Raw genomic sequence first — 21,645 nt, 5'->3', positions numbered from 1 at the left:
ACCTACTCACTGCTGAGGCTTTGATCCTAACCTTAAGATATACAACTGGAATCAGTTTTATAGCCACTCATTTCTTTTGAAATAGAACTTTCTGTTACACAGCTATAAAATGTTCAAAAATTCTGGTTTTGGAGACTATAGATTACTTTTTGTTTTTTGAAGCTTGGCATGGTACCACAGGCCTGTAATCCCAGCACTCTGGGAGGCAGAAGCAGTTGGATCTCTGTGAGTTTGAGGCCAGCTAGGCCTACAGAGTGAGTCCAGGACAGCCAAGGCTACACAGAGAAACTCTGTCTTGAAACAACAACAAAAAAAGGTGTTTTCGCAAACCCTGTATACTGTTTTCCTTCTCAGGTAGATTGCCTTTTTAAAAAAGATTATTTTATTTCCCTCCCTCTCTCTCTTTTGAGAAGGGGGTTATTATGTAGCTTTGGTTGTCCTGGAACTCACAAGGTAAACCAGACTGGCATTGAACTCATGGGAATCCACCTGCCTCTGCCTTGTGCATACTGGAATTAGCAGTGTGCCCCGCCCGCCGCACATAGCTGGATTGCTTTGTTCTTATTTTACGTGTATGTGTGTGTTGCCTGCATGTGTGTCCGTGTACCGCGCGTGTGCAGTGTCCAAGGAGTCTAGAAGAGAGTGTGGCGTCCTCTCAAACTGGAGCTGTAGATAGCTGTCAGGGGTGTGTGGTTGGGAGCTGAACCTGGGTCCTCCGCAAGAGCAAGTGCTCTTAACCACTGAGCTGTCTACATTTCATGATTTATTTTTATGTGTGTGTACACATGTACAAGCATGTGGGTACCTAAACACAAGTGTCACAGTGAGGGGGCAACCTGGGAACTGATTCTTTGCTCTCCTGTGTGGATCCGAGGGTTGAACTTAGACTTGACAGAAACTGAGCCACTTACCGGCTCTATGCTTGTGGTTTCCAGGGATGTATTATTTAGGTCATTGAATCTGTTTGAGAAGGAGCTAAAGGCACCTCCTGAGAGCCACAGGGTGAACCCAGCTCCTTGGTTTGGATGCCCAGGCTCTTGTTTGTTCTTTGTTTGCTTGTGGCCGTGGCACCTTTGTGGAGGCCAGAGGATCAACTTTTGGGAGTCAGCTTTCCTTCCACTGTGTGTTTCAGGTAATCAGGCCTAGTGGCAACAGCCTTTACCTGCCAAGCCTTCTCGCCAGCCCGAGTTTTCCCGACTGTGAGATAAAGAAGTTGTTTAAGATCTGTTGGGCGGTTTCTGACGAACTGGAGTGGATTTGTGTGCCCACACCAAATCTTGACAGCGGTCTAGATAGTATGCACTGTGTGTCTAATGTAGGGCAGGAAGGACGGATGGGCTGTGTCCTGTTTAAGGTGTGAAATAAGGAACAGATAGGGGCTGGGGGAGTTAAAAGCATGGCTGCACTTCCAGAGGGCCCAGGTTCAGTTCCCAGCACCCACATGGCAACTCACCACTGTCTGTAACTCCTGCTCCAGGAATTCTGACACCTCCACACAGGCACACATGCAGGCAAAACACCGACAAACATAAAATAAATAATTTTTTTTTGAATGAGAGAGAGACAGCAACCAGGCTCCCAGCAGGGTTGGGGCAGCAGTCTGAGGACAAAGGGCATAAGGACTTCTGCTGGTAACGACCAGCTTTAGGGTCTTGTTTTTAGAGAACTTTGAATCCAGGAAGAGATTTGTCAGTGATACAAAGCTCTAAGGTGCTGAGCCATGTCTCCCAACACCCAAGAAAGGAATAGAATGATTTTTATGAAAAGCAGTATCTAATCTCTTCTGTGACTGTCTGTGAAGGGTCACCCTGCACCTGAGGATTGTACCAAAGGGCAAAGGCCACAACAGTTAGCACTGCCTGCTGTACATCCTGGTTTGTAGTGGGTGTCTGCATGCTTGCAGGTGCTGGTCACACCACCGGGTGGTGCTAAGAGGCAAGCTTGCTCTCTTGCAAGGAAAATGGAAATTGCCTTTTGACCTCCTGGCTCTTCCAGGGAGGGGCAGTGCAGAAAACAACTTTGAGCATGTAGTTTCCCAGTAAATGTCAGAGGGGAGTCCATGGCTGGCGCCGGGATTGGGTGTGTTCTCAGGGCCGCAGAGCTCTGCTGTCTGGAAGCACCCAGGCTCCTCAGATCACCCACAGTGCTCTTGGGAAAAACGAAAGCAGCTTATTCTAGGGCTTAGTGTGGCCAGCGTGCCTCCTTCCCTTTGAAAGTAATTAGCTTTGTCCTGGTAAGGCTGGGTATCTTAAACTGATGCAGCTCCCTCAGAACACTAATCACAGTGTTCTCACGTATGGCGTGTGTGAGTGGGTGTGCGGGCCTGCTAACGGCATCTTGGGGGGTGGTCAGAAGAGAACTTTTAGGAAGTTGGTTCTTACCTCTATTTGCTTTGTTTTTAAAGTAGAGTATTTTGTTTCTGCCACTTCACTGCATACTATATCCTGGTTAGGTGGCCCACAGCTTTGGGGTGATTCTCCTCTCAGCCTGCAGTCTCTCCATAGGAATGCTGGGATTTTGTGTGTTTGAGGCAGAGCTTCTCCACGTAGCCCTGGAACTTGTTGTGTAGTGATTGTAAATTTGCAGGTACCCACTGGCCTCTGCCTCCCAAGTACTGGGATTAAAGGCAAGCATATTCCAATATCCCACTTTTTAAAAATGGATTTCCTGGCTCACTTTTCTAAAGTGTAGATTCTGGGGATCTGAATGTAATCCTTTGGGCTCGTGCCCTCTCCCTGCCGCTGCAGTTTACAGTTGAGGCTGCTCAGAACAGTGAGCATAAACAGGAAGAAGGCTCATGTGGCTCTGTATGCCTTTCCCTTGTCTTTCTGCTTCCTCCAGAATAAGCTGCTTTCGTTTTTCCCAAGAGCACCTGTACAGTGGAGAGGAAAGAGCCAGGCAGGTAGATCCACAGTTGCATCTGATTCAGTACCATGACTCAGTTTTCTCATCTATGTGATGGGGTGTCAGAGGGCCTCATTGGAAAAGTCAATTTGAAGTTGAATGTTAATGGGAGCACCAGGTGCTGGCGGGAGGCATCAGCCCGTGTCTTCAAGCCCTAGATTTATACCTCTTACTAAGAGATGGCGGGCTTTGCACACTTGTTTTCACTGGATGTGTTCTACTCCTTCTCTCAAACCTGTAATGGCTTGTTTTCTCAAAGATGAGCCATGGAAAACTATTCACTGTGCTCCCTCAGCTGGAGAGAAGGGAAGGAGGCGGTGATTGTACATATATTTAAGCTATGCAAATGAATGTCCTTATCTGACTTTTGGACACCAGTCTAGGACTGGGCACTACAGCTGTTTTGTGGTTCTTGTTTGTTGTTGAGAATGGTGGTAAATATCACATGAGCCCATTAGTGTTTCCTTTCTTTCCAGTGAAACAGGAGGCACCATGGCGTGCCCTGAATTAGAGCCTAGATTGTATTAGTCACAGGCAAAATTGTTTGTAGGCAGAAAGCAGACAAATGATGCTCCTAGATGAGCCGAGTTGGGTCCCACCAGTTACCACTCCCAGGTTGTAAAGAACAGATAGAGTATAGGGAACATGTTCACTGTGGCCATTACTGTTAAAAGATTCATGTGGGATGTAGGAAGAGCCTGGAACTTGTGTAGATCAGGCTCGCCTCAAACTCAAAGAGGCCTGCCTGCCATTGCCTGTTGAGTGCGTGTATTAGAGGATACAACACCGGGGCAGGGTAGGTTTGTTTTTGAGATGACTCTCATGAGTTCATGCCAGTCTAGAACTTAACTGGATAGGCTGAGGCTGGCTTTGAACTCCTGATCCTTCTGTGTCCCAAGTGCTGCAACTACTAGTGTCACCAATTATGACCTCCTTGTCTTTGTTTTAAAATGAATTTCTAGTTAGGCCTAATGGCATGTGTTTATAATCTCAGTGCTGAAGGAGTTTGAGGTTAGTTTGGGCTACAAATTACCAGGCTAACCAAAGCTACATAGTAAGACCTTGTCTCAATCCAATGATGATGAAGTTGATTAATTGTAGCAAATGATGACCCATAGTTTTGTTTGTTTCTTTCTTTTTAAGACAGGGTCTCACTATGTAGCTTTGGCTGGCCTCACCGACATATATATCAGTCTCTAAATGTGTACCACCATACCTGGCTTCATAGTTTTCTTAAAACTGGAAAAAGTGGTTTCAGGGTCTGAAACCTGCTTCTGAATGGAGTGAGGAGTCAGAGTGCAGAGTGAATGAATCGCTGACCTGATGTCTGATGGAAACTGACTGGCAGGAGTAGTTGTCACTGAATGTGTGGCCTTCGAGCACCCACTGAGATACTCTGGCTTAGGGTTAAGGCTCCTTCTGCTCCTGAGTCCCTTGGAGGCGGGGGAAGCATGCTGTCCGCCCTGGTGGAGAAGCCAGTGCCTTCCACGTCTGTCCTCTGCTGCTAAGGACTGTGTCGGGGTTTCTGTGCTTCCCAATATACAGTCAGACGATCAGTAAATTTTGATGTTTGGAGCAAAATAACTATTTTGAAAAAACAATTCAGTAACAAAGCTGGTGTTGAAGTAAGTGAAGCTGTAAAAAATAAGGGCTTTGGAGGGCATATGCTCTCCCGAAGGAAGCTCTCAGCACTTCGGAAATGCTGCTGACTGGTATGTTGTTAATGTCTTCCTTTGCTTCTTCACTCTTGCAGAGTTACTGGAGACTGTAACCCTAATACATAAGCCAGTGTCATTGCAACCTCGCGGGCTGATCAATAAAGGAAACTGGTGCTACATTAATGCCGTATCCTTCCTGGATGCTGTTCCTAGGCCTGGCCACCATGGTGCTCTTCACTCTGGGTGTATTTGACTTAGTGCAACTTTCACAGGGCAGCTGGCCTGGACTGTGACCATGGAGACTGGGCCATCACTTGGTCTGCCTGCCTCATAGTCGGTGGTACTTGTGAGCCCCACTTCTCCACCCTCTGTACAGGATTGATCTGTTGACCTGTGAAGGACAGAATGAGACATTTTTTTGGCCTCATTGATGTGGTCATGGATAGTAGGACAGAGAGCTGGAAGCCCTGCTCTGACAAGTGGTTTAGCTAGGTTCTTAAATGTCACCCTGGCAGACAGTGGATCCTTACATGGCCTTACAAGGTAGCAAACTTTTTATGGGTTTCTTTCTTTTTGTGTTTACATATCAAAGTAGTCAGTGTCCTTGGCCTATCTTGTTTTTATATACCTTTAGAAAGTTTGCTGTTTCTGTTTTATTTCCTTTACACTTCCTTACTGCAACGTTTAGACCCTGCAGGCATTGGTGGCTTGCCCTCCGATGTATCACCTGATGAAGTTCATTCCTCTGTACTCAAAAGTGCAAAGGCCTTGCACGTCAACGCCCATGATAGATAGCTTGTAAGTAAAGTGCTCCCACATGCCGGCGGTTGGGGGATTTCCCTGTGGTGATGGGTTCTTGAACAGTTTGGCAAGGCAGGTGCTTTCTGAGCTGACTCCAGCCCTCATCTGTAGAAAATCAAGAGCCGAGGGCTGGTCTCCCTGCTCTGCTTTTAAGTTTTATGTTTATGGGTGTTTTTCCTGCATACATGTAAGTGTACCACGTGTGTGCATTGTCCATGGAGCTCAGAAGAGGACTTCAGATTCCCTGGATCTGGAGTTACAGTCAGTTGTGAGCTGCCAGTGGGTGCTGAGAGCTGAACCCCTCCTTGTCCCTTGCAAGAGCAGCAAGTGCCACCTCTCTAGCTCTGGAATGCTCTTTTAAAGGAAGATACCTTTGGGATTGTCTATGGGAGTTTACCTGAAGTACAATGAGATTGTGCTTTTCTGTCCTTCAGATTCAGTAGAAAACTTACTGTTTACCAGCTTAAAATGACATTTAAAAATATTTCTGAAATACTTTAGCTTTAAAGTAGGAACCCCCTAGGTGCTGATATGTTGACTGACATCGGTGGCACAGTTTCTGTTTAGTGCGCTGTTGTGCCAAGGCTCGTTCCTAATGTGTGCTCTCCTTCCCTTTTTCTCTGTTTAGTGTCCGGCTGATGAATGAGTTTACTAATATGCCAGTACCTCCCAAACCCCGCCAAGGTGAGTCACCTTGAGTGAGAAGCTGCGGTCCTTGTCACTGGGCACACGGAACAAGCGTGTGGTAAATGTCTTGTTGAAAAGACAATGTCCTTTTACATCTGAGTGTTTGCCCTGTGCAAATCTCAGCCTCCTGTGGTGTGAGTTCGGGTGACTTTGCTTTCTATCCTTTATGCTGTCTCTTTAGTTACCAGAATCTGTTTGTTTTTCTTGCAGCTCTCGGGGATAAAGTCGTGAGAGATATCCGCCCTGGAGCCGCCTTTGAACCCACATACATTTACAGACTCCTGACAGTTATCAAGTCGAGCCTGTCCGAAAAGGTCTGGGGTGCTTTGTGGTAGCCATAGAGAATACTCCCATGAGCTGGGAAAGGGCACATGCCTGTAGTTTTATCGTGTAGGGCGCTGAGGCAAGAGGCCCTCTGGGAATTCAGGCCTAGTCTGTGCTACAGAGCAAGTTGCAGATGAGCCTGAACCACTGTCAGTGGTTATTGCTGCTGTTTGTGTGTGCCACGTGCCCTGTTCCGTAGTTTATAGTGGAGTCAGTTGATGAGTTAGAATGTGCCAGCTACCCACGTATAACAGCACAAGTGCCAAGGACTGAGTCTCACTAGCTCTGCTAACCTGTGAGTCCAAACTGGTGATAGGTAAAGCCTGGCTTCCGAGTCTGTCCCTTATTCCTGCACTACACTTGGAGAGTCCTGGTCCGGGAGTACCCAGCCTCCATCTTATTCATGCTCAGGCCACAGCAACTAGTTCATCAACTTGGCTCTTGGTTCTTGTTTTTTCCTAAATACTGTGTATTGCCTTACTAAGGGCAGTTGAGCAAAGCAGCCAGGACTCTTCCTTATGCATGGCCTTGAGAGCTGCTGAGTGACTGAGGCATTTGTCTAGAGCATTCAGCTGGTCATCCCAGTTCCAAGTCTGCAATACAATGGCAGGAGCAGTTCATATTCAGGTAAAGGAGGTTTGTTCAGACAGGAAAAATAGTTAAGAAAAATGCCATGTAGCTTCCAGGAATACAAGAGAACCCAGCTGCACAGGTGTTTGTTTGTTTGTTTGTTTGTTTTAGGCGGGGTTTCTCTGTGTGTCTTTGTCCTGGAACTCATTCTGGAGACCAGACCAGCCTTGAACTCAGAGATCCGCCTGCCTCTGCCTCCATAGTGCTGGAGTTAAAGGCATGAGCCACCACTGCCCAGCCAGCTTTGGCTTTTTAAATGCCTGTGATAACAGCTTTTCTTGTTGTTTTGGAGTTTCCCACTACTTGGGATTCGGGATGTGAGGGATGCTCTGCCAAGGTTGGGGATTAGAAACAACAGACAACATAAAGAGAAGTGACAATGTGCAGATGCTGTAGAACCTGAGGAGGCCGGGTGGCCGTGGAGCAGAGGTAGAGAGGTGCTCAAGGACCTTCCTGAAGCTGAGCCCCTCTGGAAATGTGTCGAAAAGAATGCTTGTGAATAAAGCCCTTTAGAAGTTAACATCTGAGTTAAGTGGAGCTAGAGCTTTAAGGCCAACTTCAGGCTTGGTGATTTCCTAGCAGGAGCTGAAGCAGCTGTTGTGTTGTGGGCATAGTTCTGCAGCAGATAGATTGAGAGCAAAACCATGCACATAGCCCATTTGTGCCGCCCCCAGTGGCCAGCCCTGATACTGCCCATGGATTTCTTCTGTATTGCATGCTGTCCCACGTGGTTGGATAAGACTCTTGGGGTGTTTAGACACAGTTCCTTATCCATTCGTGGAGTGATGGAAGCCTGTCTGAAGTCCAGGTTCTTAGATACCAAATGAGGGTCAGCCTAGCAAGCAGGCCTTTCCTGGTAGTGGGTTCCCATGCCTGCAGTGTGAGCTTTGCTGTGCCACGGCCTGTGTGTGTGTCAGTTTGTTTGTGCATGAATGCATGTGCCGGGTTTTGGTTGTGCTGGGGAGTGAGTCCTTGCAAGATAAGCATAAGCAAGCAGCAGCACCTGAGCTGTAGCCCCTAGCCCCAGTCTCACTGAGTTGCCCAGGCTGGCCTTGAATTGATGATCCTCCTGTGTCAGCATCCTGAGTAGCTTGTGTCCGCATGCCTGGTGGGTTGTACCTTTTGCCGCACATATGCAGAGTGCAGCAGCAGTGTTACCATGCCTACAGATCCGTTGGGAGAACGTGTAGTAAATGTGTGTGCTCCACCCAGAAGCCCTAGCAGATGGCTGGCTGTGCAAGTCCCGATAGATGGCCAGAGGCTACCAGAGCTTCGTGGCCTGTAGTTGGTGACTTTGCTGTCTCTAAATGGCTTTGCTGGTGGCTACTCGGAGTTGTAGCTTTTTCACTTGTGACTTGAGTCCTTTCCAGTGGTTCCTGCCCAGAGAGTGTGGATGGGCATGGGGCTGCCAATCATTGCTGAGTGTGAATGGTGACTCGGGCCTTGTGTTGTGAAGTGGCCCTCAATGTCTTGTTCATGGGGTACATATTTTGTTGTTTGTTTGTTTGTTTTGAGACAGTGTCTCACTTTGTAGCACTAGCTGGCTTAGAATTAACTGTGTGGACCAGGCTGTCCTGGAACCCACAGACAGCCACCCACTACTACCTCCTAAGTACTGGGATCAACGTATGCACCACTGTGCCTGGCTATTTTTATTATTTTTTTAACACTATAAAGTAAAATGTATGCTTAGGAATTGAGCTACAAAAGCACAGAAAAACTCAGGGCAACTCTTGGGATTTGCTTGCGCTGGTCTGGAATGCTTTGACAGAGGTGTTTGTTCCAGGCCCTGCCTCACTGCAGTTGGTTGGAATTAATGTAACCGTGTCTGTCCTCAGGGCCGGCAGGAAGATGCCGAGGAGTACCTAGGTTTCATCCTGAATGGACTCCATGAGGAGATGCTAAGCCTGAAGAAGCTCCTCTCACCCACGCAAGAAAGTAGGTGCTTCTGTATGAGATTGCTTGCCTGGCAGCAGCTAAAAGGAAGGTTGCATGCCCGTGTTATACACACACACTCACCAGAAGTCACCTGTTGATCAGCAGTGCTTTGGGTACCTTAATAACTAGTTATTTTTCATTATCTTTAGTTTAGCAGTGAGAAAGTTAGGCTTGGGTAACTGGAATTTATTCAGCTTCGTGCTGTTTTGCTTCAGTTTTTACTCAGAGAGATTGAGGCCTTAGTTATTCTGTTGCTGTAGTAAAACATGGGATGAAAGGGTTTACTTTGGCTCAGGGTTCCAGATGAGTAGAGTCCATTACAGTGGAGGAGCATAGTGGCAAGCCAGATGACCACATTTCATCTACTCACAGGAAGCAGAGAGTGGGAAGAACATAGAGCCAGGCTGAATACCCTCAGAGCTTAGCCCTAGTGATGCCCTTCCCCCCAGCCTCTACTGCCTGAAGGGTCCATATCCTTCCTGAGCAGTGTCACCAGCTGAGAATTAAGTGTTGCGCTACATGAGCCTGTGGGCTGCATTTCACATTCAAGTGGCACCTGAAATACAGAAAAGCTGAACAAGTAGCTGCGGGTCCCATGTGGGCATCGGCTCACTCTACATGTGTGCATTTTTCTTTAGGGATGGGAAGTTGGAGGAAAAAAATAGTTGAGTTGTTGCTTTGTGCTAAAAACACCCTCTGAGGATGAAGCTCTTCCTTCAGAACTCCAGTGCTACAGCCACTCTCCAGAGTGTCTTCAACTTCTCCACTTGTCCAGAGAATGCCTCTGTAGCTCTGGCTGCCTGGAACCCTTGTCTTTGTTCCTTGGCCTATCTCAGTGCTAGGGCAATAGGTGTGGCCCACCGTGCTTGGCTTTTACAGGTTTCTCTGAGCATGTCTGTCATAGTGGCCACTGCAGCCCAGTATGCAGTGTAGCTGTCTGCTTTAATTGGTTACTGTGATTTTAAGTGTAGAGCAGAACTATAATTTTTTTATGTGTGCTTTTTTTTTCTAGACAGGGTTTTTCTGTGTGTAGTTTTGGCTATCCTGGAACTCACTCTGTAGAGCAGGCTGTCCTTGAACTCACAGATATGTCTGTCTTTGCCCCCCAAGCGGGATTAAAGGTGTACATCACCACTCCCTGCTATGGAGTTTGGGGTTTTTGTTTTCTTGTTTTGTTTTGGTTTATGACATGTATTCATTGGGGGGGGGTGTGGAGGGGTGTGTGTGTGTGTGTGCAGAGTTCCATAGCAAAGTGAAACTCAGAGGGTAGTGTCTGGAAAGATGGCTCATCGGTTAAGGGTACTAACTGCTCTTCTAGAGGATCTGGGTTCAAATCTCCCCAGCACTACATGGAAGCTCACGACTGTCTATAACTACAAGATCTGATACTGTCACATAGTATCATGCAGGCAAAACACCAATTATTTAAACACCAATTTATTTAAAGATAAATAAATTTTAAAAAGAAAGTCAGGGGATAATTTCTGAGAGTCAGTTCTCTTCATCATCTGGTACCGGAAATCAAAGTCATGTTGTCGGGCCTAGGGCCTGTGGCTTTATGTGTGGCCCTCTCATCTGGCCCTGATGACTCTGTTTAGACAGTTCTTAATAGAATCTGTGCTTGCTTAGCTTGGACTGTTTGCTCTTGAAAATGTAGCCTAAGCAGACCCTCTCCTTTTCAGAACTTACTGTTGCCAATGGGCCCAGAAGCCACCTGATAGAGGACGAAGAGCAGGAAGACACAGGAGAAGGGAGCGAGGACGAGTGGGAGCAAGTGGGTCCCAAGAATAAGACGTCGGTCACCCGACAGGCGGATTTCGTTCAGACACCCATCACTGGCATTTTCGGTGGACACATCAGGTTTATGCTTTTCCATGTTGCCACAGGGGGAGGTGTGAGAATGTCCGGATTCTTCCTGCCATCTGCTTTGCCTGCTCTTCACTTGCTCTTCCTAATGCCCTGCCACCAGGGGCTGTGCCTCAGTGACGGTCTCTGGCCGTCACTCACTGTTGATAGTCAGAAAGCCAACTGACTTGTTTGTTCTGGTAAAAGAGACTCGTGTCTGACTGGAGGCATTGTACCGCTGTATTTTAATAAATGCATTGCTGTGTTTAAGTCTATAGCATGATGTTCTCAAACATGGTAGAGGTGGCCCTGGAGAACTGGTCAGCACACACACCACCTCCCATGGTACCCCTCTCCCTGTTAGACGAGAGCAGCTGTGCTCTGCTCATTTAGTGTGAGTTAGGATACACAGCAGCTACAGTCTCCCGTCACCCATACTCCTGCACCTTCTGTTTTCTCCCCGACTTTGCTGTGGCGAGGTCTCTGTGACTGACTTCCCTGTTTAAATCTATAGCGGCATGAGCACAGGCAGTTTTTCTTCTGTGTCTAGCTCAGTTCATTTAGTATAATGTCTTCCAAGTCCATCCATATCCTGGCAAATTTCAGGACCTCCTTTCCCAAGGCTGAATAATATTCCTTTGTATATTACCACCAAGGTGGTTTTATCCATTTGTTTTCAATGAACACACAGGTTGTTTATCTAGGAAATAATTGTGAATGGACTAGACGAATTCAGACACCAGAACCTCATAAGCTAGAAAATAAAGTGAACAAGGAGACACTGGCTCAGGAGGACATGTGACCTTGAATGTGCACCAGTCCTTCACCTTCAGTCAGCTTTCTGCTCATTCACATCATCCTTCTAAAAGGATTATTATTATTATTATTTTTTACACATTTACATTGGAGCCTTTCAGTATTCAGGGTTTTCTCCTAAAGCCCCAAGGTGATGTTCAAGGATGATGTCCTGGGCTTCAGTGTGTGGCGTCTCCTGGGTGCTGTATTGAAAGAGCTCTCTTTTCAGGATCCAGTGCCAAGCAGGTCTGCTCTGCAGCGCATTGAACAGCTCAGCAGAAAGTCTGCAGTTTCTGTGGCTCCCCATGAGGAGGGCTGAGGAGCCAGCTGAGCCCCCCATGACATTACATAGGCCTCTTTTCCTTTGGTGTTCTCTGTGGAGCCATGCTCTTAGGTGTGGTCTGGGGAATGTGTGTCCTGCCCATTGCCACTGTGACTTGTCTTGGTAGACAGGCCCCCACCCCTGAGATGAGCCATGGTGGCAGTAGTAGCCAGTAGCAAGAAGCCAGGTTGGTGAGCGCCAGCGACACATAACTCCCCTTTGCTGTACTTGCCATCCAGCCTGGACTTCTAGCTGTTGAACATGCCCCAAGACAGTGAGGGACAGTGAGAGTCCAGGCTGCCATAACACATGCTTTGCACTAGGCAGTACGAGCTGGAGGGGCCGCAGCCAGCATGACAGATCTCCAGTGTGCCCACAAGTGACAACAGGAAAACCAGGGGCTCCCCTTGAGGAAACTGCTGTCATGGCTGCATGTTAATTTGGGGGTGGGGGTGGGAGAGCTCCAGACAGGGTTTCTCTCTGTAGCCTTAGCTGTCCTGGACTTTGTAGACCAGGCTGGCCTCAGAGACCCACCTGCCTCTGGGATTAAAGGCGTGCACCACCACATGGGACTTGCTGTTTGGTTTTTGTTTTAGTCAGGGTCTCATGAATTCGGGCTGACTTTGAACTCACAGTGTAGGTACAGCCAAGGATGACTGAGTTCCGACCCTTGCTCCTCTGCCTCTCAAGTGCTGAGATTAAAGGCACGTACCACCACTGCCCAGCTTTACTTCATTAATGTTTTTAACTTCCTGTTGGGGACCCAAGGACCATCAGTCATTGCCTTCACAGTCAGGAGGAAGTTGGGACATTAGACCTTGACAAAGGATTTCAGCTGCTTCTTTCTCATGGTGTCTGTCCCATGATGTCCAAGTGGCCTCCCACCAGCTTTTCTCTGCTCATAAACTAGGCTGCACAAACAAGGTCTTTTGTTGAATCTTAGAATGTTTCCAGGATGAGGTTAAATGAGATGAGGTGAGCTTACAGTTTTTATTCAGAAGACCTTTAAAAAAGAAAAATGAAGGAAAACAACTAAAAAACAAAAACAAAATTAAGTTGGCGCCCTACCCACAAAGCTGGTTGGCTGGTTGCCTCTCTTCCTGGACTGCTAACATGGTTTTTTATTATCCTCAGCTTGCTCCCATTCCTCCTCCTGTTGTTTTTATAGACCAAAAGCAGCATTAAAAGCCCTGTTCCCCTGGGGATTTCCTCCATTTCATTAGAACGAGCTGTGACCATCTGTTACAGCCTTCTAGGTGGCCGAATTTATTAGTTGGTGCACGCTGTACACAGGTGTGCAAGTGAAGAATTTGGAAGTGGAAACCTAACCCTGAGTACGCCGGAGAGATGTATGATCAGTTGCTAATCACAGAAGCTGGTAGTCAGCAGAGTTATTTTTAAACTCAGGGTGGTTTGGGCTTTTTTGCTGTCTCTGGTCTTTCGGGATTGATACTGAATAAACATATTTTGGGTGTTTGTGCCTTCTCTGTTAGTTAATCGTTAGGGAAAGTGACACAGTGGCCTCTTACGTCTTTTTTGTTTCTAATTGCAATCCTTAGGTCTGTGGTTTACCAACAGAGTTCCAAAGAATCTGCCACTTTGCAGCCGTTTTTCACACTGCAGTTGGACATCCAGTCTGACAAGATCCGCACAGTCCAGGATGCATTGGAAAGCTTGGTGGCAAGAGAGTCTGTCCAAGGATACACCACCAAAACCAAGCAGGAGGTATGTTCCTAGCCGGACGGAGCAGAACAAGGATGTGGGAGGCTGACTTGAGTCTGCACACCAGTTACTTAGCTTTGCTGAAAAGCCCCAGGTTTTCAGGATGAAGTAGTTGAAACAGATGGTCCCACAGCTGCGCCACTGGCTCTTGTGACCCAAGGAAATGTCTCTCTCCTGCCCTTGACCCTGCTCTGCTTTTCATTTTCTGGCAGTCTAATCCTAGTATCCCAATGTTGCCCACCTCCAGCAGAGGCTGACTTAGGTTGCCCACCTCCAGCAAAGGGGGTTCTGGACACACATCTGTGTTGCTAGATCATTAAGGATTCTGACGGTCAGACAGACTGTTCAGATGCCGAGGATAAAGTCTTGGGTCTCCGTCCTGAGCTGTTAGGAACTTGCGGAGAGAAGCTGGTGCCTGTTATGCTCTGCAGTAGAGGCCATCTTCTCTGTAATGTCTTTTGTAGACTGTGGCATTGAGGTCACAAGGCTGTCATGCAAGGTGAATACTGGCTGGTGAGCATGGCACTTTTCTGAAGAGTTCCTGGTATTGGGAAGCTATGAACACCTAGTGGCGTGTAGCGGCTACAATGTTAAAGGAAAGTTCCCGGCACAAACCTGTCTTTATGTGATTCGTGCGCTGGGTAGAGAAGAGATCCAGCCTCAACTGTCCTTGAGGCCTCCTGCCCTAGGTGGCCTTACCATGATCTGGGGATCTGCAGAGGGAAGGTCTAGGGCTCCACCATGATGTCTAATTTGGTTCTGGTGGTTGGTTTTGCTTAAAAACAGTTAAGTACCAGGAGCCAGAGGAGGAAGTCAGCCAGCCTGGTAGCCAGCCTGAGTAAGACGTGGCCACCTGAGGCCCTTCATGCAAGAGACAGCAGCAGAGGTGTCTGTGTGGGGAGGTTGGTTAAGTTTGGTCTAGCTGTGGGCAGCTAGCAGCTGGTTCAGCCTGTTCCTGGGACTCTGCAAAGTTGGATTGCTGTCTTTCAGATAACTATCCCTCTCTTCAAGTAAATAATGGGGCTTCAAGGAAAGGAATGACCAACTAAAGATACATTTGATGTTCTCCAAACAAACCCTAACACCAGGCATAGCCTGGGAACAGTACCGGCTGGGCAGAAAGGTCATAGCTTGGTCTCCTGGGACTCATGCTCTGTTATATAATATAATTAGTGCCTCTTCAGGATTCTTAAAAGCATTCAGGAGGCCGGGAGAACACTAGGGCCATGTTGACCTGTTCGTGGGTTTATAACAAGATTGAAAAGACAGGCTGGTGTGTACCAGTTCCAGCTTTCCTCAGTCAGCCTGTGTTCTTTGCCAAGGTCTTCACCCGGAGGCCACAGATGGGCTCTTTTGCAGGTGTCTGTAGGGGTGCGGGTATGGCTAGGGATGGGCAGCAGCTGTGGAGCCCCACGGCGCTGCTGCAGGCAGGCCTGTGAACCCTGGCCTCTCTGTCACAGGTGGAAGTCAGCCGCAGAGTGACTCTGGAGAAGCTCCCCCCTGTCCTCGTGCTGCATCTGAAGCGCTTCGTCTATGAGAAGACGGGTGGGTGTCAGAAGCTGGTCAAGAACATTGACTACCCCGTGGACTTGGAGATCAGCAGAGGTAATGCTGGCCCCGTGCTCATGACAGTGCGACACCAAGTCAGGGCTCTACTTGTTTTAGATTTATTGACATTTGGGAATATTTATACTGAAATTCTCATTAGAGGTTGTTTTGCCTACATGTATGATTGTGCACTGTGTGCATGCCTGGTGCTGGCAGAGGCCAGAAGAGGGCATTGGATACCCTGAGGTTGGACGCACAGATGGCTGTCAGCTGCCATATTGGTTCTGGAAATAGGTCCTCTAACGGAGTAGCCCGTATTAACCATTGAGCCCTCTTTCCAGCCCCCTATTTTGTTTTATATTTTAGTTGAGTTTATTGTTTTAAAGCAGGGTCTCACTATGCCGTGCAGGCTGGCCTGGAGCTCACTGTATAAACCAGGCTGGCCCTGAACTCTTAGAGATCTGCCTGTCTCAGCCTCCTGAGTGCTTGCCATAGATAGAGAAAAAGCTGAAACAAAACATAATTTGACCAGATGAGAAAAGTAGAAGAGCAGCTGTTGTCAGTGGAGTATGTCCTCTGCCCCTGGACAGTGCCACTCAGCAACGTTAGCACATTGTTTTTTAAAAGTTTTAAGTGTGTAAGTGTTTTATCTATATGTGTTTGCACCAGATACCTGCCTGGTGCCCCCAGATATCAGAATATCATGTCGGGTTCCCAGCCGTGGATGGCTGTGAGCCACCATGTGGGTGTTAAAGCCAGACCCAGGTCCTCTGCAAGAGCAGCCAGTGCTCTAGCTGCCGAGCCTTCTCCACCCAGTTCTGACATCACATTTTGAAGAGCTCCAGGAGATAGGGACCCTACTATGTAGTGGAGGTTGAAAAAAAACCTTTTGTTTCTTAAAGGCTTATTGTGTATGTTTTGATGCGTGGGTAGGCATGCGTGCCAGAACACGTGTGGGCTCAGAGGTCATCTCGCACCTTTTATTTGGGATCTGGCCATAGAACCTGGGTCGCCCAGCTTGCATAGCAGGAACCTGTTACCTGGTGAGCTGTCTCCTTTCTTTTCTCCATTTTTTCCCTGCTACATTTAAAATAGTTTGTGTGTACCCATGCACGTGTTCTGGCATTCACATGGAAGCCAGAAGACACATGTGGGTGTTCTTCCAGATGACCCAGGTTCAATTCCCAGCACCCATATGGCCATCTGTAACTCCAGTACCAGGGGATCCGAAACCTTCACATAGACATACATGCAGGCAAAACATCAATGTCCATAAAGTAAAAAATCTAAGATAGTTTGTGTGTACCCATGCACATGTTCTGGCATTCACATGGAAGCAGGAAGACACCATGTGGGTTCTGGTAGTCCTCGAACTCTTGGTGGCAGGCACCTTTACACACTGAGCTGCCGTGCCAGCACAGAACAACTGCTCTGAAGCCTCACAGTTGTGACAAACATCTCAGAGAGTGCTGGAACCTGACTGAGAGTGTGGCAAGCCCAGGCGGTCCCTGGAATACAGGACTCTGGGAAACAGAAAGGCAGCAATGCCTTCCCTCCTGATCTTGGGGAGATCTTTCTCCGTCCCAGGGCTGCACACTCAGATTCCTCTCCAGTAGTGCAGGAGCTGGCTGGGCCACGGCCTCCTCTGCCTTGTGCTTGTCAGCACCTTCAGGTTCCGTTCTGACACAGGCCTGGGCCGGGGCTGCCTGTCCTTGCTCTGATCCTCGAACAGGTGGCCGTTGTTAGGTGGAGGCTGTCAACAGCCAGTGCTGCTGTTCTGCAGAGACTTTGTTGAAGTGTTGATGTTTTCCTTTTCAGAACTTCTTTCTCCAGGAGTCAAAAATAAGAATTTTAAATGCCACAGAACCTACAGGCTGTTTGCAGGTAAGTGTGTTTGCCCACTGCTCACAACCACAGTGAGCGGCGAGCCTATGTGGTACCTAGGCCGAATTCTGCTGGAGCGCACTATCCCAGAGAGTGGGCCCTGGGAGAGCTTGAATGTCCCGGTTTGCCCTGAATTGGGGCTGATACAGAGAGGGTTCTCACAGTGTGTGAGTAACCGCCTGAGTCAGTCCTCCCTTGGGGACAATTAGCTGGGGCCCTGTGGCAGTGGGGCTGAGGGTGGGGGTCTGTGGCAGTGGCGGTGAGAGGCTTTTCTCATGCGTTGCCTGCTGGGTGCTGTCTTCCAGTGGTCTACCATCATGGCAACAGCGCCACGGGCGGCCACTACACTACAGACGTCTTCCAGATTGGGCTTAATGGCTGGCTGCGAATCGATGACCAAACGGTCAAGGTTATTAACCAGTACCAGGTGGTGAAGCCAACTGCTGACCGCACAGCCTACCTCCTGTATTACCGCCGTGTGGACCTGCTGTAGCCGTGCCCGTGTGCCTGTGTGTGTGCCTGACGCTGCTTCCTACAACTCCCGACTCACTAACTACCCACCTCTCTAGTGGCTCTGTAGAGAGAATCTCTCCCTCTGCGCCAGTGGGCTTGGATGAAAGGACATGTCTGGGGGATCTGCACAGCGCGCGCAGCTCATGCTGACTCTGACATCAAAGACTGGACTGTTGCTTGACCGAGGAAATAAATACACAAGAGCCAGCGCTTCTGAAGTTGGTTCCTGAGCCGAACAGGCAGTTTGCACTGTGTCCCAGTCTGATTGCATAGTGGAATAAGTCCCGCACCAGCAGCTCTTGTAAATTTGTGAAAATGAATTTTATCTTTCCTTAAAAAATAATTTTTTTAATTCATCACACTTTCCTCCTTTACCCTTTAGTTTTTGATAAATGATAAAATGAGCCAGTTACCAGAGATGAGATAGTTCTTACTTCAAGAGGAAATAAATACAAAAAATATGTTGCTGGTTCCTAACAGGAAACACATTTTAACAATTGTGAGATGAAAACTGCTGACGTATACACTGCGGGTCAGACATTTGGGGTGCAGACGTCAGGCTACAGAGGTGGTGATTGTAACTTTATTACCATGAAAAGATTTCAAATTGCATTCATGCTCTGTGTACACATGAAGAAAAGTGGGCAAAATAATGAAGATTGCCATTTCCCAATGTCTGCTGTGTAATCCTGCCACGCCTCTCTGATGCCGTGTCCCTAATTGTACACAGTGTAGTGGTTCCTAGGAGTATAAAGTTGTCACCTGTCAATAAAGATCACAAAGTTGGTTTAAAGCTGTTTGTTTCTTGGTGTGGTGAGCCTCGGTGAACTCATCCAGGACTCTGGCCTGCTGGGTTAGAGTGCCTGTTGCTATGGGAGAGGAGCTGTCTCTTAGTTTTGCTCCCTCTGATCCTGTTGCAGGTCAAGGCCAAATCTTACCTGAGTGTTTCTGAGTGCCCTCAGCTCCTGGCAGAGATGAAGAAGTCATCGGCAATAGGAAGTCTGCATTTGTGGCCCTGTGTGCTGGCTCCACAGGTCAGGGCCTGCAGTGGGGAAAAACCTTTCTCTCTCAAGCTCCTTCTTTTTGTGAAGTGGCAGTGTTCTTCCCAAGTCCTGCTCAACTTCCTGTCAAGATGTGGAATTTTGTGGCTCCCATGCATTCTGGAAACCGGTTGACAGGCTAAGGGACTGGTGCCTGTTCCTCCTCCGTGTGGTGTTGGTAGTGATTGGGTCCTCTACTGTACTCGGAGCAAATCTGGCCAGAACACACCCATTCCACAACTGGGCTTGTGCTGTCTCGGCAATGCATCTAAAAAGCCAGAGCAAGAGGCCAATAGATGCTTTCCTAACATACAGTCATCCTGCGTGTATACTGGTGACATTTTCCCCTCCAGTGTCATTGTTATTTGTCTTGTCCTGAGTCATGTGTGTTTGGTGTAACACAAAAGAAATGACTTAAATGTTGGGGCTCCATCTGAAGACCTTGAACAGAGAGCAGAGATGGAGTCCAATGGGGTGCCTGGGCATCTTGGTCAGCTGGTGCTAGTGACTTCTCCCTTCTCAGGGGCCTGTCCCTTATGTGGTGGCTGCTTTGCTGCCAGCGCAGGATTCTGCTCCCTTTCCGATGGTCAGTGTTGTTCCCTAGGACGAAAGCTGGCATTGGAGGGCCCAGTGCTTAATTTAACCTTTCCTGTTTGGACTGCTGTAACAGATACCATAGACAACATCAGGTCCTATGTCCACCGATGGCTTATAGACACGTCCACTGTGAACTCTACCTTTCTCTCACAAGGCCACGTTACTTCTGGATCCTTTTCTAGCTATTAGCCTAATCCCAATGGTCCCCCTGGAACCCTAATAGCGTCCTTCCTGGGGTGTCAGGTTCTGGCATGCTGGCATTGGAGAGAGGTGAACATAGTTGGTGGACCCCGCACTGCTTAATGCAAGATGCTTTTACATTTTTTATGCATACCAGCGCATTGTCTGTGAGCACTTTATGGGTACCACATCCATACCTTGGAACTGGGGTACTGTAGATGCCCTGGAACTGCAGTTACAGGTAGTTGTATGGATGCTATGAGCTGAATGCAGTCCCTCTACAAGAACAGCAAGAGCTCTTCACTGAGCCATCTCTCCAACCCCAGATTATACTTTTGATAGCCTCTCAATTTTGTATTGTCTAAGCTGCATAGTGCACAGCCAGTTGCAGATTGGTGAGCAGAGCCGGGGCGGATGAGACGGACCAGCCCGGAATGAATAGCCGTCAGCGCTTCGTCTCTGACCATGAACAGTGGTCCATTGATAGAGTGAGGCTGGGTCTCTTGTGATAACTTACTTTGGAGTCTAGTTGCTCTGAAGCTTCCTGCTGACCTTCCCTGCATTTGGGTCATCCGTGCTCAGAACTTACCTGTGAACTGCCATCAGCGCTTTTGATGTAGATATTTTTCTAACTTTGTGTTCAGAGTGTAGATGTCTTTAAGTCAAGGTGAATGCTGAGGTGACGTCAGCCACGCCCCTCCGGGTCAGACATTCAGGATTGGAAGCTTGACACACTGAAGCCTCAAAGCCCATCCAGAGGTGTGTTGGTTTGCAGTGTTGGGCTGGGTGGTAGGGCCTCCAGCATGCTCTCTGGAGTCCTAGATCAGGGTCTCTGTAAATCTGACCTCGGGCTCCTAGCCTGTACTTTAAAAAAATACTTTTATGTGTATGGGTGTTGTGCCTGTGTGTAAGCATGCCTGTGCACTAAATGAGTGCCCAGTGTACGTAGGGCCCAGGAGAGGGCATCAGAGCCCCTGGAATCAAACCTCTGCAAGAGCAGCCAGCACTCCTAACTGAGCTGAACCGTCCCGCCAGCTTCCTCCTAGCCTATTTTGTCAGATTTTTCCCCTAATATTTATTTTTTTCTGTTAAAATGCATGAGATCTGAGCGCCTGGACTCTAGCCTGAGACAGCACCTTTGGACTCATGGACACCACAGGCCTGTCCCTGTGGCTAAGCATCTATTGCATCTTGATACTGTATGCTGCTGTGAGGCTGTCAAGACCTCCACATCCGGGATTTACATCCTAGGTGTTTGTACATGGTTTAAAGTAGCCTGTGTTCTGCAGAGAAAAGATGGCACGTCTGCCCTGCAGTGACATTTACTGACATGCTTCCCTGTGAGGTCGGCCTGGGCCATTACATCCAGTGTTGGCGAGCCAGGTCAGAGCGCACCAGTGGCTGGCACCCCCTCTGGGCACCCCCCGCATGTTCCTACCTGGTACCCTCCAGCTCTCCTGCCTCCCTCCCCACTTCAGGACACTGCTGCTGCTCTGACTGAAGAAAGCTCCACGAGGGCTGTTCCTGTAAGCAGGCTTCAGTGCTTGTGAGATCTGGTCAGACCTTGTGCCCTAAGGCTATCGCCAGTAGCATCAGCTTGTGTGGGTGTACAGGGACTTGGCTCCATCCTGCCTGTGAGCCCGTGCTGGTCACTCCTGTTGTGCTGAGGACAAGTACTCAACCCCTTTCAGACCCCAGCCCATTGAGGGGGCCAGTGACCGCCTGCCATGAGTCAAATGGTATTCAGAGGCCTGTGATTGTCGCAGAGAGACAACATGGGCAGGAGTCTCCAGAGCTGTATTGTTCCCGAGTACAGTGGTGACTGAAGACGGGCGCAGAGCCCACCCGGCCAAGCTGGAATATACATCTGAGCAGCACCCACTTCCCGCCGCCTGTGATGTCACTGTGAGCTCAGTGATTCTCTGGCTTTTGTGCGTGAGCTGGGGCACAGTGCTGTAGGGCTGTGACTGCTGTGTCTCCTTCCAGGAAGGAGCCAGCTCACTACCACACGAACACTAGGTGACGCTAGAGACCCATCGCCTCCATGGTGCACTGACGCCAGAGCAATGGACACTCAGCAGCTGGCATGATGACCACGGTGTTCCCATAAGGCCATTCCTGTGCAGGACATTTGCAGGGAAGCCAGGTCAACAGGCCCTTATCCTTGGTAAATGCATTCCCAGGCCTGAGGCTGGAACCAGCACTGGCAATTGGCTCCCCCACCTTTAGAAAAAAAAGGGGGGGGGTGTTTCTCTAG

At 48.5% G+C, this 21,645-nt stretch overlaps 1 protein-coding gene across 2 annotated transcripts in view; it reads left to right on the top strand.

The window, feature by feature from the left end:
* Usp10 (ubiquitin specific peptidase 10) overlaps positions 1-18,364 on the top strand; it is a 52,414-nt gene extending 34,050 nt beyond the window's left edge. For both annotated transcript variants that reach the window (XM_021654467.2, XM_021654466.2), the window contains exons 5-14: positions 4,658-4,749; positions 5,251-5,360; positions 5,992-6,047; positions 6,261-6,364; positions 8,843-8,942; positions 10,625-10,802; positions 13,464-13,629; positions 15,087-15,231; positions 16,993-17,058; positions 17,364-18,364. In XM_021654467.2, the coding sequence (XP_021510142.1) occupies positions 4,658-4,749; positions 5,251-5,360; positions 5,992-6,047; positions 6,261-6,364; positions 8,843-8,942; positions 10,625-10,802; positions 13,464-13,629; positions 15,087-15,231; positions 16,993-17,058; positions 17,364-17,551 (1,205 nt within the window). In that variant the 3' untranslated portion in view covers positions 17,552-18,364. The remainder of the gene's footprint in view (positions 1-4,657; positions 4,750-5,250; positions 5,361-5,991; positions 6,048-6,260; positions 6,365-8,842; positions 8,943-10,624; positions 10,803-13,463; positions 13,630-15,086; positions 15,232-16,992; positions 17,059-17,363) is intronic.
* Positions 18,365-21,645: the final 3,281 nt, after the last annotated feature.

This window comes from Meriones unguiculatus, chromosome 10 (genome assembly GCF_030254825.1).
Source record: "Meriones unguiculatus strain TT.TT164.6M chromosome 10, Bangor_MerUng_6.1, whole genome shotgun sequence".
Lineage (NCBI taxonomy): Eukaryota > Metazoa > Chordata > Mammalia > Rodentia > Muridae > Meriones > Meriones unguiculatus.
This window is presented reverse-complemented; position numbering and strand designations above follow the sequence as displayed.